Below are 16,688 nucleotides of genomic sequence, written 5' to 3' on the forward strand. Positions count from 1 at the left end.
ATGGTATCCACTGAAAGGAAACCATTTGGAGATTATGGGAAAATGATTCAACTATAGGTGAGGACAAAACAGTTAATTAAACATAAGATTGAATCCAAAGATGACACTGTTGATTTTATGTGCATTTTACATTAACTCTACTTTTCGCCGCATTTGTTGATATCGAAATCTAAAAATACTCTGGATATATTCAGTAACATGATAAGAATATTAATGGGAAAAAATGTGGTGTAGGTGCAACATAAGACAAAAAAAAAAAGAAAATGGTTTGAGGTCTAACTGGCGTCTCCAAGTGGCTACACACCTCTCCAAAGTGTGCACAGTACATGTCAATGCACTTTTATGCCTCAAAGAAGAGTCTTTAACTACACTGCCCTACCAAGCAAAATAGCAGTAACTGCTCATAGGGTGAAACTGAGAAAAATGACTTCAAAGTTGTTTTATTGTCCAGCCAAATGAATTATAGGCAGATCATTGGAGGTGTTGTTATCTGTCTTACTATGAGGTTCTTTTTTTAATTAATATTGGACCCTGACCTCTGGCATGACCTTTGACCCTAGACGGCTTGGTACACCCACTGCAATACGTTTCCATTACAATTTTTTTTTTTTTACACAAGCTTGTGTTAACATATTTATTTGTATTTATTTTGAGGCTGTCAGTGTCATATAGTTTGATACTTGTGTCAGCAAAGAACAATAAATAACACCAAGATAACCCGTAGACAATGCAGCAAAAAGCTCAGTGAAACCAAGGTAAAAGGCAGTAACTGATGTGGGTGATGGCAGTTTGTGCCTTTTTTCCAGTTACTGCAAACACGAACCCCCATTTTCTCCATAACACAACACAATGGAGGCAGGATATGATATTTGTCTACATGATAAAGCATATATTTAATGTATAACAAATGTAAATAACTCATTTTTGACCAAATGTGCAGTTACTGCTCTTTTGCTTGGTAAGGCAGTATAAGGTGCTATTTTGAACTCTCCTAGCTGTACTGTTGAGGAACCAGAGCAAGCAGACTTGTAGTTGTTTTGTTTGGAACACTGCCCCGCATCCCCACCATCACACAATTACTGTTGGTGTTTACACATTCCAAAAACAGTCCATTATAAAACAGGTAGGCATCATTTGAAAGCGTGCTCTATTGCCCCCATGGCTAGCTAAGTTACAAAATACGATGTTGTAGCGTTAGGCTTTCACAAGGCAATTCAGAGAAGCAGATCGTAAGGTTGGTAGGCATAGAAAAGAGCCACGAGGGCATTCGGATGCGTGTTCCCCGCCAAATTTCTTCACAATACAACAAACAGGCCCATTCTGTTCAGAACAGCCAGCGTATGATTCCATGTCATCTTGTAACTGTACATTTTAAGCATTGTGATCATAAACGTTGACAATTAAGAAAGGCCTCCCGAGTGGCGCAGCGGTCTAAGGCACTGAATCGCAGTTACTGTACAGCCACTGCATTCCAATTTAGGCGCGTATCAGTGTCAAAATCTGCCATTTTCAACCCGTATATGGGTTAAAAGTGTAAAAGAGCTACCTATGGGCATTCCATCAAAGAAATGAAGAGACACAATTCCTTTGAAATGATAGCTGCCTGTCTATATTTGTCGCTGCCATGTGGGTATATGATCTAAAGTCATTCGGGATGTCAAAGCAAAGTTATCATCCCCACAACAGTGAGGCGTCTTGTTTCCTCAAATCCCTTCAACGCGAGGTCATCGTTCCACTAATCGCCACTATTTTCTTTCACGTTCTGTTTCAGGATCGAGTCGCCGTACTAGAAGAGATCCCCGAGGAAAGCTGGTAAGTTGCTCTGTGATAACTCCATACTATCCTCAAGTTGTTTGCGTTCCCTTGTCAGGCGACGCAAGCTAGCATTGTCCTCTGTTGTAAACAGCAGTTATCAAGGCTGTCTCCAGAGCCTGGGACAAACATATCCTTGTTGATGACATTCTTATTGCATTGCGTCCGAAGTTATAGCTGCCATTCTATGGTGCCACTCCCTATCACACAAGTCTGACCTGAAAGGCCTCTGCCTTTCAGATAAGAATGTTGACTTTACACATACTGTAGGGAGTGGGCACCAAGTCCGATTCTGGCATAGCTACCGAAAATCTGTGTGCTTCTTTCGTCTGAATGAACAAGAAAGGCAAAGATCCTCATTTGGGCTATTAGCATTTTGGGAGTTGAAGTAGAACAAAAGCCAGTAGATACTGTATAGCCTGACTATTGCCAATGTTCACCTAAGAGTGAAAGACTTTCAGATGAGGATGATGGGAGAAAAAAAAGTCATTTAACTTCAGATGTTGTTCTTTTTTTACTACAGTGTTCTTAGTGATAAACTATAAGACATGTGACTCCTTTCTTCTTGCTCACAGGAGCTATCAGCCCAAAGAATCAGCCAATTATTCCCCTCAAGATCCATCGCTGCAGTCTGGAAGACCAATCAGGTGGAAACCTCCCCCAAGTCGGTTCAGCAATACAAACGTTTCATCACAAAGCCCACATAACCACAGGGGTCACAACATCCCTCCCTAGGAGCTGGTCATCTCCTTTGAAAATGGTGGTGTGTCTGGGACTCTGGGTCCTTGTGCTTGGATTGGACCGGAAAGCTCCAACGCATCTATCCCATCTAACATCTATCTGTCTGTATGGACTTATATTCCTTCACACACCTTCCCTCCTCTCCATCCAGCCCATTGGCTAAGGTAAACAGCTTCTAACCACTCCCTGGGATGCTCACCTCCTTCGCAAAACAGAGGAATGTCATCGCTTACATCAATTTCTCCACATATTCCTTAGGAAATGAAATACATAGACTTGAGCGATGGTGGTGCCCTGTCCGTAACGAATGATCCTTTCAGCTTTGCGAAACTGGAGGAGGATTTAGTGGGGGCAATATAATGTAGAAGATTGTAAGGCTGAGTCACTTGGTCACTCCTCACCGATCACAACATCAAGGCGAATGGGCAAATATCGTCTGAAACTTTCAAACAACTGACGGACACAGGTTCATAAATCTGACGTTACCACCTCTGCTTGATCCCAAGGGTAGCTTTTTTTTACATCTGCAAGATCTGCTCGTAAGAGCTTCATGTTAAAAGAGCAACGACAAGATCCAACACGCAGCAAATGTTAGGGGGAGAAAGAAAAGGTAAGAATGTTTTTGTGGGCAAAGACATTCTTTGGTTTTGGAGGGAAAATGTCTGTGAGTCAGGGCTGTGCTAATGAGTTTCGTTATTTGTTGTATCCCACGTTTCAAATGGATCCATCGTTGAAATTTGAATATTGTTTGTATTATTTTGGCTTTTGTAGTATAATACAAAAAAAAAATAGAAAAAGTATGTTTTTAGGACCATAAATGAACAACTGCCATTTTATGTTAACTGTAACACAACCCCTTTTACCTACTTTTTAGCTTTGTGAAAAATGACATCCTTGTTTTTAGTCACTAGTATTTATTTTTTTGTAACCTTAGTTGAATAGATTGAGCTGGCGGTGTGTGTGTTTTTTTTTTTTTTTATCCAATAAATGATAATGAGTAGTTTGACAGCACACACACACACACCTTCAGTTAGTTGTGACGCCCAGTCACACACACCTTCAGTTAGAACACACAGTACTATGGGTTGAGTTCATTATCTGTTGTGTTTTCTCCCACACATTAAAGTCAATGGGGGGGGGGGGGGGGATTGATTGGGTTGAATGGCATGAACAGCGTTTTTGTCTAGTTGGTTTCATTCTTGAAGATGACCAGGGAGAAATCGACAACTTTACCTGAACAGTTTCTTTTTTACTGTTAAAAGGGATAGACCAGCTCAAATGACAAAATGGCACATCAATAAACTGCTCCCTTTTGTAAATATGATTTACTTCATGTAAATGTGAACTGTAATGAACATTGTATTTTTTAGGCTTGACACTCTGTCATCTATTTGGGGTTTCTTATTCAATCTTAATTTGAATATTTCAAAATGTCATACATTTTCTCAGGTTGTTTACAATAATGCGTATTATTCTTTAACGACTGAACTGCCTATATTCATGAATCATTTTCTCTTTGTATAGACACACCTCTGAGATGTTTGTTTTAGTTTATTTATTCTTCTGTTGCTACTGCCATTTGCTTTTGTTACAGTCTGGTTTATTTTCAAAATGAGCTTTACTTCCTGTGTCTAGCTAGCCAACCCCAGTCTCTGTATTTCTCTCCCCCCCCCCCCCCCTCCCTCTCTCTCTCTCTCTCTCTCTCTCTCTCTCTCTCTCTCTCCTTCTCTCTCTCTCTCTCTCTCTCTCTCTCTTCTCTCTCTCTCTTCTCTTCTCTCTCTCTCTCTCTCTCTCTCTCTCTCTCTCCTATTTGTTCCTGGGATTTGGAATGACACAACATAAAGGCGGACCAACGGATCATTTTTTAAATCCTCTTTACTGGTGAGATAACCAAGAGGATTTCTGTCTCGCTGCAGTTGGTGTGTGTATGCAAGGGTGTTCTCCTCTCCTGCCCCACCAGTCTCCCTGTTTCTTCACAGGTATACCTCAGAAAGAAAGAAAGAAAGAATGTAAAGACCTGCTTTAACAACACAGAGACAAGGAATCCCTGTGGTGGGCAGGTTGTGTGCTCAGGGTGGGAAACAGACACCCTGAGCACAGGGGTGGGTTAATTAAAGCATCCATATTTTATCCGAACCACATTTACATTTGAACTGGATTTGAAACCACACATTTACATTTGAACTGGATTTGATCCTCTTGTAAACACATTCATATATGAGCGTGTGAATTGTAAACACATTCACACACTCATATAAAAAATGAGGTCTACTGTTGAGTGCAGTTAGAATGGGAATATGAATGCGCAGATGAACAAACACTACAAGGTGCAGGAGGTGCTTGGTAGTGACCAGGCTATCAAGTTCATTTTCCTTGAGTCATCAATGGCTTTTTTTTTTTTTTTTTTACTGTTGGTCTGGTTGGGTGTTAAAACAATGGGACAATTGTGTAACACTGTACTTGAATGTAAAAGAAAACTCAATAAAATGTTTGTGTACAAAAATCCCTTGATCCCTGGATCCCTTTTATGTCCTAAGATTTCAACACATCTATGATCTCAAGCTTTTTGTTGTTAGTGTATTAGGTTTCTTGGGTTAAAAGTGCTGTGCATATCTAACAACAGTGTGTAATAATGCATGGCATCAAATCTACTGAATGTAGAATGTTTCTGAGCAATTAGCTTGAAAATGAAAGTCAAGAGGAGTTTGTATACTTCCTTAATAACTTGATTGTAACATGTAACATGTGAGTTGAGGTTTAAATGTACTTTCAAAAACTCTGTCACTGTCAGGAAGGTGTGCCTGCATAGGCAATATTAGCTCATGAATAAGTCTGCTTGGCAGATCGAGTGAATGTTTGTCTCACCTGTGAACAGTGTAGGCGAAAGAATAGTCCACAGTTACAAATGAGGACTTTCAGGTTTTTTTCATTATGCCACTGGGACATGGCAGCCTTGAGAGAGGAAGGTGAGGAGGGTTCGGTACTATGACTGTAACTCACCAACCTGGCTTACTGCAGATCAGGGCTGTCATTACCCTACCCTGTAATCATGCTCAGACTGGCCAATCTGTCTCTCTGTTTTTTGTTTGTTTTTGTAGTCGACACATTAATATGGTAGTAACCTGAGTCCAAATTTATGCAACTTCACATTGTTCCTTGTGAAAACGTTTTTTTTTTACAAAGTAGCTTTTAAGTTTGCTTGTTTGTGTGCTTGTTTTCATTGACCAAAGAATTGAGAAAAAATGAAGAAATCAGTTTTGAACAAAATGGTAATGTAATATGTGGAAATAACTTGCATGTTCAATTATATTTTGTGATGGAATGTGTGAGTCATCATGACCTGTAACTGTGTGTGAATAACCGTCATAGCTATGAGTGAACCGCCAACCGTCTGTTATATGCGCACAGGAGAATAAATTGTGAGCGTAGAGAAGAAAAATACATGTTTATAACTGATAATTGATCGCATGGTGCAATAATGACAGCAATTAATTGCCTATTTAATGTTTTGATGGACACAGCTTTGTAGAACCAAAACCTACATTGCCTATGCTCAACAAACGCGCACTCGAGAACAAATCGTTGTAGGGGCTGCAGTTCGCGAACGGCTGTGCTTAACACCTTGCCTGGCTACCCAGACTTGTTCCGACCAAACGCTACACCATGCTCACGGATGTTAGTTTCTTCTCCGGAATGAGAAGTATGTAGCAAACGACAGAGCTGCGGAAGAGTCGTCAGGCTACTTATTACCCTCTCACGGCAGTCAAGCAATGCATTCCGCCAAAAGTCGTTCACAATATAGTTCAGTTGCAGCCACAACTAGACCTTGTTTCAGATGTATCAATAAATAATCTTATACACTGAACAAAAATATAAACGCAACATGTAAAGTTTTGGTCCCATGTTTCGTGAGCTGAAATAAAATATCCCAGAAATGTTTCATATACACAAAGGCATATTTCTCTCAAACTATGAGCACAAATTTGTTTACATCCCTGTTAGTGAGCATTTCTCATTTGCCAAGATAATCTATCCACCTGACAGATGTGTGATATCAATAAGCTGATTAAACAGCATGATCATTACACAGGTGCACCTTGTGCTGGGGACAATAAAAGACTGCTCTAAAATGTGCAGTTTTGTCACACAATACAATGCCACAGATGTCTCAAGTTTTGAAGGAGCATGCAACTGGCATGCTGACTGCAGGAATGTCCACCAGAGCTGTTGCCAGATAATTTAATGTTCAATTCTCTACCATAAGCCGCCTCCAATGTCGTTTTAGAGAATTTGACAGTACGTCCAACCGGCCTCACAACCGCAGCCCATGTAACCATACCAGCCCAGGACCTCCACATCCGGTTTCTTCACCCGCGGGATCGTCTGAGACCAGCTACCCAGACAGCTGATGAAACTTGGGAGTATTTCTCTCTGTAAAAAAGCCATTTTTTGTGGAAAACTCTATTCTGATTGGCTGGGCCTGGCTCCCCAGTGGGTGAGCCTGGCTCCCAAGTGGGTGGTCCAGTTATGTGAAATCCATAGATTAGCACCTAATGAATTTATTTGAATTGACTGATTTCCTTATATGAACCGTAACTCAATAAAATCGTTGAAATTGTTGCATGTTGCGTTTATATTTTTGTTCAGTATATTTGTATGCCTAGCAATCCACAAATCTACATTGTTTAAAGCACACATTTACAAGTCTCAGTCACAAATGACAGCTCCAATAAGCTCCCTATGGTGCACAACATATTAACGAGTAGCTTGTGGAATCAAAAACTCTTTCAAGTTTTCAGTTCATCGTTCGCCGGTAGTGGGTCCTGCGTGCTCCGGGCATTACTGACTCAAGTGAAACTAAATGAGTCAAAAGATGAATTCTTCTGAGTGAACGAGTTGAAAGATCTGTGTCATTAAAATGAGACGAAATTCCCATCACTAGAGAAAAGCACAGCCTTCCTGAGGAAGGTATAGAGTACAGGATGGAACATGCCCTGAGCAATTACACTGGAATGTACCCACAATGACTATGAGCTCGCTCAGAGTCACAATACCCCTAGCAGATTGAGCAGCCTAGCCTACACCCAGGGACAGGGTCCATTTCCACAGAAACAAGTAGAGGAGCGGTGAAGTTTGAAGCAGTGAGATTGTACAACTCCTGCAGTATCCCTTCTTCCCCTTATCACGTATTTTGGGGGTTTGTCCATCTGAAAATACTAATGGAATGTTCGTTGTGTGTGTTCATTTGTGTTGGTGTGTGTATCTGTGTCTCCCACCAAGTCATGTATATTGTTTGACATGTCCGTTTGCTTTGTGCAGTGTTAGTGTCATTGTCATTCTACGTTATTTGTGTACAGTAGGTGTGGTGTGTGCTTGTGTATAACATAAAAGTAGTACAACAACCAAACTCTGACCAACTCTCTCGCTATCTCTCTCAGAATGACCTTCTTGACCCTAACCAGTCAGGCTTCAAGACGGGTCACTCAACCGAGACTGCTCTTCCCTGTGTCACGGAGGCTCTCTGCACTGCCAAAGCTGACTCTCTCTCCTCTGTTCTCATCCTCCTAGATCTATCCAATGCCTTCAACACCATGAACCATCAGATCCTCCTCTCCACCCTCTCACTGCTAGTTGTCTCAGGCTCTGCACACTCTTGAATTGCATCCGACCTGGCAGGCCGCTCCTGCCAGGTGACATGGAGAAGATCTGTGTCTGCAGCACATACTCTTACTCCTGGTGTCCCCAGGGCTCAGTTCTAGGCCCTCTCCTCTTCCTTCTGTACACCAAGTTACTCTGCTCCGTCATATCCTCACATGGTCTCTCCTATCATTGTTATGCGGATGACACTCAACTACTTTTCTCCTTCCCCCTCTTCTGACACCCAGGTGGCGACACGCATCTCTGCCTGCCTGGCAGATATCTCAGTTTGGATGTCGGCCCACCACCTCAAGCGCAACCCTGACGAGACAGAGCTGCTCTTCCTCCCGGGGAAGGCCTGCCCGCTCCAAGACCTCTCCATCACGTTTGACAACTCCACGGTGTCGTTGTCCACAGAATGCAAAGAACCTTGGCGTGACCCTGGACAACACACTGTCGTTCTCTGCAAACATCAAAGCAGTGACTCGCTCCTGCAGGTTCATTCTCTACAACATCCGTAGAGTGTGACCCTAACTCACACAGGAAGCGACACAGGTTCTAATCCAAGCACTTGTCCTCTCCCGTCTGGACTACTGCAACTCGCTGTTGGCTGGGCTCCATGTTTGTGCCATCAAACCCTTGCAACTTATCCAGAACGCTGCTGCCTGCCTGGTGTTCAACCTTCCCAAATTCTCCCATGTCACCCTGCTCCTCCAGACTCTCCACTGGCTTCCAGTCGAAGCTCACATCCACTACAAGACCATGGTACTGAACCCATAAACTGTTGAATGTCGCCAAAAGCAGATATTTATTCTGATAAAAGGAATAATCTAACCCTGATAACAGAGTAATTGCCGTAAAAAACAGGGAATCCAAGTTGCGAAAATTCAAACTTGTTCTTTGAAGCCCTGCTGCTTTTGTAAATGGCAGCTATTGATCATTCAAGAATGGGTGCCAGTTATCACGGCTGTTGAAGGATGAGGACAAAGGTGCAGCGTGGTGAGCGTACATTTTCTTTCTTTTAAGCAAAATGACACCAAACAAAACAATAAAGACTACAAAAACAAACCGTGAAGCTCACACGCAAAGTGCTCTAACAGAGACAACGTCCCACACACACAGGTGGGAAAAGGGTACCTAAGTATGGTTCCCAATCAGAGACAATGATAGACAGCTGTCCCTGATTGAGAACCATACCCGGCCAAACGCAAAGAAATAGAAAACATAGAACACAAAACATAGAATGCCCACCCCAACTCCCTGACCAAACCAAAACAGAGACATAAAAAGGATCTCTAAGGTCAGGGACACCAGTCAGATAATTCTGTGTCAACGTCATCATTTTTATTGGGCTTGCTCCACATTAGCCTTACAGCTTCAGAACTGCATATCCGGTATATTTTTCCCATCAATATTTGGACATTAGTAAAATATTGATGGGAATTGATGCGGGGCTCTATTTTCGGATGATGCTAAAGAGGCGCAAGTGTCAAACAATGCAATTTGGTCATGTAAACAGGCGCACTGGCATTTTCCAGCCTTAACAATTTACTTGTCTAACATCAACTCGCTTGCGTTGAGGTGGGAGGGGTGGCAATATTTGAAATGTGTCCAGAAAAACAAGTGCAAAAGTGGCCATTTCAAGCAGCGCTAATGGGAAGTTTTAAGACCCAGAAGAAGCAGGTCTTAACGGCAACGCAGTTGATAATGTCATGGATTTTGAGAGTGGAAGCGCAGCCTATCCAGCCATGAAGCACAGTGGCCATGGAAGGAGAGATGTGCCATTTGTGCCAGTGAATCTCTTATTTATAAACATAAATACACCCCCCTCATTTCGTTGAATTAGATTAAAAGTTTAACATAGCCTACCCTCCCCTTAATCAAGGCGGGTTCATTCTGGCCACTAGACAAAAGTAGCCTATGGATAAAGGGGTTTTAAATAGTCTATTGAGAGTGCTTTTCGCTTGTTCAAGTGGGTTATCCATCCCCACTTACAAAAAACACCCCTTGTCGGGTACCAAAGACACGCTCCTCCAAACTATTCAATCTGTCTCGAACACAATGCAATTTCATCTGCTATTTTTGGAGAAGTGCAAACATGATCTGTAAGATGGTTCCACAATGTTTATAAAACATTAGATTTGTGAGCAATATTATTGTGATTCCCCCTTTCTCTTCATTTTGAATCTTTATCCAGGGCCGGTGAAAAGTTAGGATGTGCTAAAACCATCCATAGTCTAAATTGCTTTATCTGTATTAAATGCCCACAGATAGCAATTGTGGGGCCAGTAACTGTATTTAGGACTATTTAAACAAGTTGTTATTTTATTTTTTAATATGATTTGATTAAGAAATAATACATGAGAGGCCTCGTGGCTATCATCACATTACAAGCATGACAAAAATGTCGTAACACATGAATTCGAGAGTATTATTGCTTTTAAACAATGGGGTTACTAGCATTAAAAAGCAAGGTTCTTTCCCAACAAAACGTGATGCTACATTCACTAACACTCGCTGTCAAGTGCAATTTTAGGCATTCTCTGGTCGTTAGAGGGATAGAGAAGCAACTGCTCTCTCCCTCTAAATCGCATATTCTTCTGTCTCTTCTCTCGTTCTCCGTGTCTGCCCCACATTAACCTAAAGTAGAATGCATGAAAGAAACACACAGAACAGCGCGCAGTGGATTATGGTCATTGTAGTTAATTACCACATTTGTCTGCGCTTAACTATGTAGAATATTGGCCTGTTGGAAAGTACAACTCCCTACTACATCGCACAGTTTGATATGATTTATCTCTAGAGAAACTGTACAATGTACGCATTCTCACAGAAAAAAATGAACGAAATGGAATTCAAATAATTGACATTTCAGGTAATCGCTCAGCACTACTTAGCATGTGTGTAAAATTTCCTCACGCTGAGTCAAACAGATTAAGAGATATAAACACGTGTCTGTAATAGCGCCACCATGTGGTCGATTTGAATGTACTTGTTGAGCCTTGACAGTGTTTGGCCGAGGTGCAGCCGAGGTGGGTAAAACATGTTAACCCTCGCAAGGCTGCAGGCCCAGACGGCATCCCCAGCCGTGCCCTCAGAGCATGTTTACGAGCGTGTTTACGGACATATTCAATCAATCTCTATCCCAGTCTGCTGTTCCCACATGCTTTAAGAGGGCCACCATTGTTCCTGTTTCCAAGAAAGCTAAGGTAACTGAGCTAAACGACTACCGCCCCGTAGCACTCACTTCCGTCATCATGAAGTGCTTTGAGACACTAGTCAAGGACCATATCACCTCCACCCTACCTGACACCCTAGACCCACTCCAATTTGCTTACCGCCCAAATAGGTCCACAGATGATGCAATCTCAACCACACTGCACACTGCCCTAACCCATCTGGACAAGAGGAATACCTATGTGAGAATGCTGTTCATCGACTACAGCTCAGCATTTAACACCATAGTACCCTCCAAACTCGTCATCAAGCTCGAGACCCTGGGTCTCGACCCCGCCCTGTGCAACTGGGTACTGGACTTCCTGACGGGCCGCCCCCAGGTGGTGAGGGTAGGTAACAACATCTCCACCCCGCTGATCCTCAACACTGGGGCCCCACAAGGGTGCGTTCTGAGCCCTCTCCTGTACTCCCTGTTCACCCACGACTGCGTGGTAAACGCACGCCTCCAACTCAATCATCAAGTTTGCGGACGACACAACAGTGGTAGGCTTGATTACCAACAACGACGAGACGGCCCACAGGGAGGAGGTGAGGGCCCTCGGAGTGTGGTGTTAGGAAAATAACCTCACACTCAACGTCAACAAAACTAAGGAGATGATTGTGGACTTCAGGAAACAGCAGAGGGAACACCCCCCTATCCACATCGATGGAACAGCAGTGGAGAGGGTAGTAAGTTTTAAGTTCCTCGGCGTACACATCACAGACAAACTGAATTGGTCCACCCACACAGACAGCATCGTGAAGAAGGAGCAGCAGCGCCTCTTCAACCTCAGGAGGCTGAAGAAATTCGGCTTGTCACCAAAAGCACTCACAAACTTCTACAGATGCACAATCGAGAGCATCCTGTCGGGCTGTATCACCGCCTGGTACGGCAACTGCTTCACCCACAACCGTAAGGCTACTGCTTCACCCACAACCGTAAGGCTCTCCAGAGGGTAGTGAGGTCCGCACAACGCATCACCGTGGGCAAACTACCTGCCCTCCAGGACACCTACACCACCCGATGTCACAGGAAGGCCATAAAGATCATCAAGGACAACAACCACCCGAGCCACTGCCTGTTCACCCCGCTATCATCCAGAAGGCGAGGTCAGTACAGATGCATCAAAGCTGGGACCGAGAGACTGAAAAACAGCTTCTATCTCAAGGCCATCAGACTGTTAAACAGCCACCACTAACATTGAGTGGCTGCTGCCAACACACTGACTCAACTCCAGCCACTTTAATAATGGGAATTGATGTCAAATATATCACTAGCCACTTTAAACAATGCTACTTAATGTAATGTTTACATACCCTACATTATTCATCTCATATGTCTACGTATATACTGTACTCTATATCATCTACTGCATCTTTATGGAGTACATGTATCACTAGCCACTTTAAACTATGCCACTTTGTTTACATACTCATCTCATATGTATATACTGTACTCGATACCATCTACTGCATCTTGCCTATGCCATTCTGTACCATCACTCATTCACATATCTTTATGTACATATTCTTTATCCCTTTACACGTGTGTGTATAAGGTAGTAGTTTTGGAATTGTTAGTTAGATTACTCGTTGGTTATTACTGCATTGTCGGAACTAGAAGCACAAGCATTTCGCTACAGTCGCATTAACATCTGCTAACCATGTGTATGTGACAAATAAAATTTGATTTGATTTGATTTGATTTGGACATGTACCAAGTTTTGTTACAATACAAATATTAGTATCGGAGTTATATGCATTTATGTGCCAGACCACGCCCACATTAATGTTTATTGGTCAGTAGCGGCCATGTTGTTTGAGATGCTATTCTGTGAGAGCTTGGTCCATAGATGCAATATATCAAGACTCGTGCAGATCGGTCATTTGGTGCCAGAGGAGTAGCGTTTTAAGTGGTTTTAACAAACTTCTAAATGACGGAAAATCCATCATGGAGGACCTTATGGGTCCTTGAGGCATATTTGTTCCTTGAGATGAACCTATGTAACGAATCAGCAGATTGGGCAGATTTGTTGCCACTCAAGACCGTTTGACGTGGCTGATTGGGCTGCACTATGAGATAAGCCAGCGGACACAGTGCCCTTCGCTCCCACTTGACAAACACTACTGTCCGGCAAAGGAATGGGAAGTAGATACCTAGTAGCCAATATCAGGGTGACAGTCGCAGTAAGCACATGCACGCAACGCATGAAGCAACAGTACACCCATCGTCAATACATTCAATCAAAAACAAACAATGGTCAGTTTTATAACTGAAAATGTACAATTATTTGTGTAAAACTAACAGTGAAAAATGACCCAGACTAAAAACAGAATTCCAAACTATTGCGGTATGGTAGCTCAATGCATGGTAGTTGCCTGGTAAGAAATGGAAGACAAACAACACAGCTCATTCAAAACCATCTAACCTATAGCAGAGTGTATTCGACACACCTTTCCACACACCCACTACTTTCCTTCCGACACACCCACTCCTTTCCACGTGCCCGCTACTATCCTTCAGACACACCCACTCCTTTCCACACTCCCAATACTTTACTTCCGACACACGCACTCCTTTCCACACGTCCACTACTTTACTTTCGATAAACACACTCGCCCATACTCCGGTCGCCATATTGGGATGCAGATAACCCCTTCTCCCTTCCTAGGCCTCACCATTTCACGGGAATTAGCATTTTCATTTGGTCTTACGGAAGAAGATTAATAATAATAAATATAGCTGCAAGCAACAAATGCCGGGGCTCAGCTATGGGCCCACTGTGCCACCATCAGGAAAAATGGGAAACATTGACAAGTTACTTCTGTACTGTTTACCATTCTTGCCAAATATCAGGACTCCAAATCAAACGGATCAATGTTCAATGATGTTTACTACTTTAAAATGCATTCTTCTACAGAGCTGATGGACCGATCGGCATCGAATTTGGTATATAGCATCTATAGATGCACATCTTCAATCACACTATTTTCTAAGACTCCTGCGCAAACAGTATGGCTGCTATGTCCAAAAGCACCACCATTCGGCCAAACTAAACCATACTATACAGGTTAGCTAGATTCATATCCCTGAGTGTGTGTGCTAAATTTCATCACTCTGAGTCAACCAGATCAAGAGATATAAACATGCACCCATTATAGAGCCACTGTATGGTCGATCGGAATGTGCCTACATGTGTTGAGACTTAACAGTTTTTGGAACATGTGTACCAAGTTTTGTTACAATATGAATATCCGTGTTGGAGGTATATGTATGTATGTGCCAGACCACGCCCACATTCGTGTTTATTGGTCAGTAGTGGCCATGTTGTTTGAGACGCTTTCCTGGATGAACATCAGTTGTGAGAGCTTGGTCCATAGATACCATATATTAAGTTTTGTGGAGATCGGTCAATCGGTGCCAGAAGAGTAGAGTTTTTCACAAAATTGTAAATGGCAGAAGATCCATAATGGTGGACCTTTATGGGTCCTTGAGGCATATTTGTTCCTTTAAAAAATATGGACGTATATACTGAATTTCAGGACTCTCAAATGGGGTGAGGTGTGTGAGCTTTCAAAATTAGCATTTTCAATGGCTTGTTATAGCACCACCATGTGGCCAATTGGCATGGTATGTGCATAAGAGGGTGTGGCCCTTGGCCATTTACCATCATGCAAGGTTGTTAACGTCCTAGGCTTTACCATCTCACAGGTATTCCATTTTTTTTTCCCACCAATAGGCAGAAGAAGGAAAATAATAATAATCAATGCCAACAAATAAATATAGGGTTTCACTCAGCTTCGCGGGCTTGTAACCCTAACACTGTGGACTTCAAATATGTTCAACGTATTTAGAAAATATGGGGCAGGCTATTTAACGAACTAGGCTATAACGGACTAACATTCAAATTGGATTTGATGACAAGGCAATACACAACTTAGAGCAACCACATATTTAGCCATGGAGCATGTTCTGATTGGCCAGTGAGGAGCCAAGCCTCGACACACCCACGAATGGTTTATTCATCAAAACCCAGCCCTTTCGCACCACCAGCAGCTACGGCTCCCATAATTCCGGTTGTGAAAGTAGCTCAAATATTTCGGACACACCCCCAAACCTAGAAAACACAAGCTTAACGCCAGTGCTAAGATTTGCCATTGCATTAGCTTTGTTAAAATAGAGCCCAGACCGTATCTTGGTTGTGGGTTCATGGTCTGTTACAAACCAAATACATCATGTAAAAGCATTTGCATTCACCATTTACATAGAGTACTGGCGGCAGAAGGAAATCCTGATGAACCGGACCTACAGAAATAAGAGTGACGTTTACACCTACTATTGCCATCATAGTAGACTGGGCCAGGTGTCGGTTGACAACCTGAGTCAACGGCTGAGGCACAGCCAAAACTAGTAGCAGCCTTTGCAGCTTCATTGGAATCTAATGTCACTGTTTGCTAAGGGGAAATTGATAACTTGTTCAAGTAAAATATGTCTGTGTACTACCAACTTAAATATATCTCTATTTACATTATTCCCTACCCCTTTTTACAAAATACTGAATTACAACAGCATTTTATTGATTTATTTAGTTATGTCACCTTTATTTAACCGGGTAGGCATGTTGAGAACAAGTTCTCATTTACAATTGCGACCTGGCCAAGATAAAGCAAAGCAGTTCGACACATACAACGACACAGAGTTACACATGGAGTAAAACAAACATACAGTCAATAATACAGTATAAAAAATAAGTCTATATAAGATGTGAGCAAATGAGGTGAGATAAGGGAGGTAAAGGCAAACAAAAAGACCATGGTGGCGAAGTAAATACAATATAGCAAGTAAAACACTGGAATGGTAGATTTACAGTGGAAGAATGTGCAAAGTAGAGATATAAATAATGGGGTGCAAAGGAGCAAAATAAATAAATATATACAGTAGGGGGTGAGGTAGTTGTTTGGGCTAAATTATAGATGGGCTATGTACAGGGGCAGTAATCTGTGAGCTGCTCTGACAGCTGGTGCTTAAAGCTAGTGAGGGAGATAAGTGTTTCCAGTTTCAGAGATTTTTGTAGTTCGTTCCAGTCATTGGCAGCAGAGAACTGGAAGGAGAGGAGGCCAAAGGAAGAATTGGTTTTGGGGGTGACCAGAAAGATATACCTGCTGGAGCGCGTGCTACAGGTGGGTGCTGCTATGGTGATCAGCGAGCTGAGATAAGGCGGGGCTTTACCTAGCAGGGTCTTGCAGATGACCTGGAGCCAGTGGGTTTGGCGACGAGTATG

The 16,688-nt window shown here is 42.5% G+C and overlaps 1 protein-coding gene across 1 annotated transcript in view; it reads left to right on the forward strand.

Moving 5' to 3' along the window:
- The window catches only part of LOC110488372 (cell adhesion molecule CEACAM1), a 32,588-nt gene extending 27,532 nt beyond the window's left edge, over positions 1-5,056 (forward strand). Inside the window, exons 8-9 of the mRNA XM_021560604.3 lie at positions 1,772-1,812; positions 2,388-5,056. Of these exons, the coding sequence (XP_021416279.2) occupies positions 1,772-1,790 (19 nt within the window). The 3' untranslated portion in view covers positions 1,791-1,812; positions 2,388-5,056. The remainder of the gene's footprint in view (positions 1-1,771; positions 1,813-2,387) is intronic.
- Positions 5,057-16,688: the final 11,632 nt, after the last annotated feature.

The sequence above is a fragment of the Oncorhynchus mykiss genome, chromosome 30 (genome assembly GCF_057628025.1).
Source record: "Oncorhynchus mykiss isolate SJ-2025 chromosome 30, ASM5762802v1, whole genome shotgun sequence".
NCBI classification, from domain to species: Eukaryota; Metazoa; Chordata; class Actinopteri; order Salmoniformes; family Salmonidae; genus Oncorhynchus; species Oncorhynchus mykiss.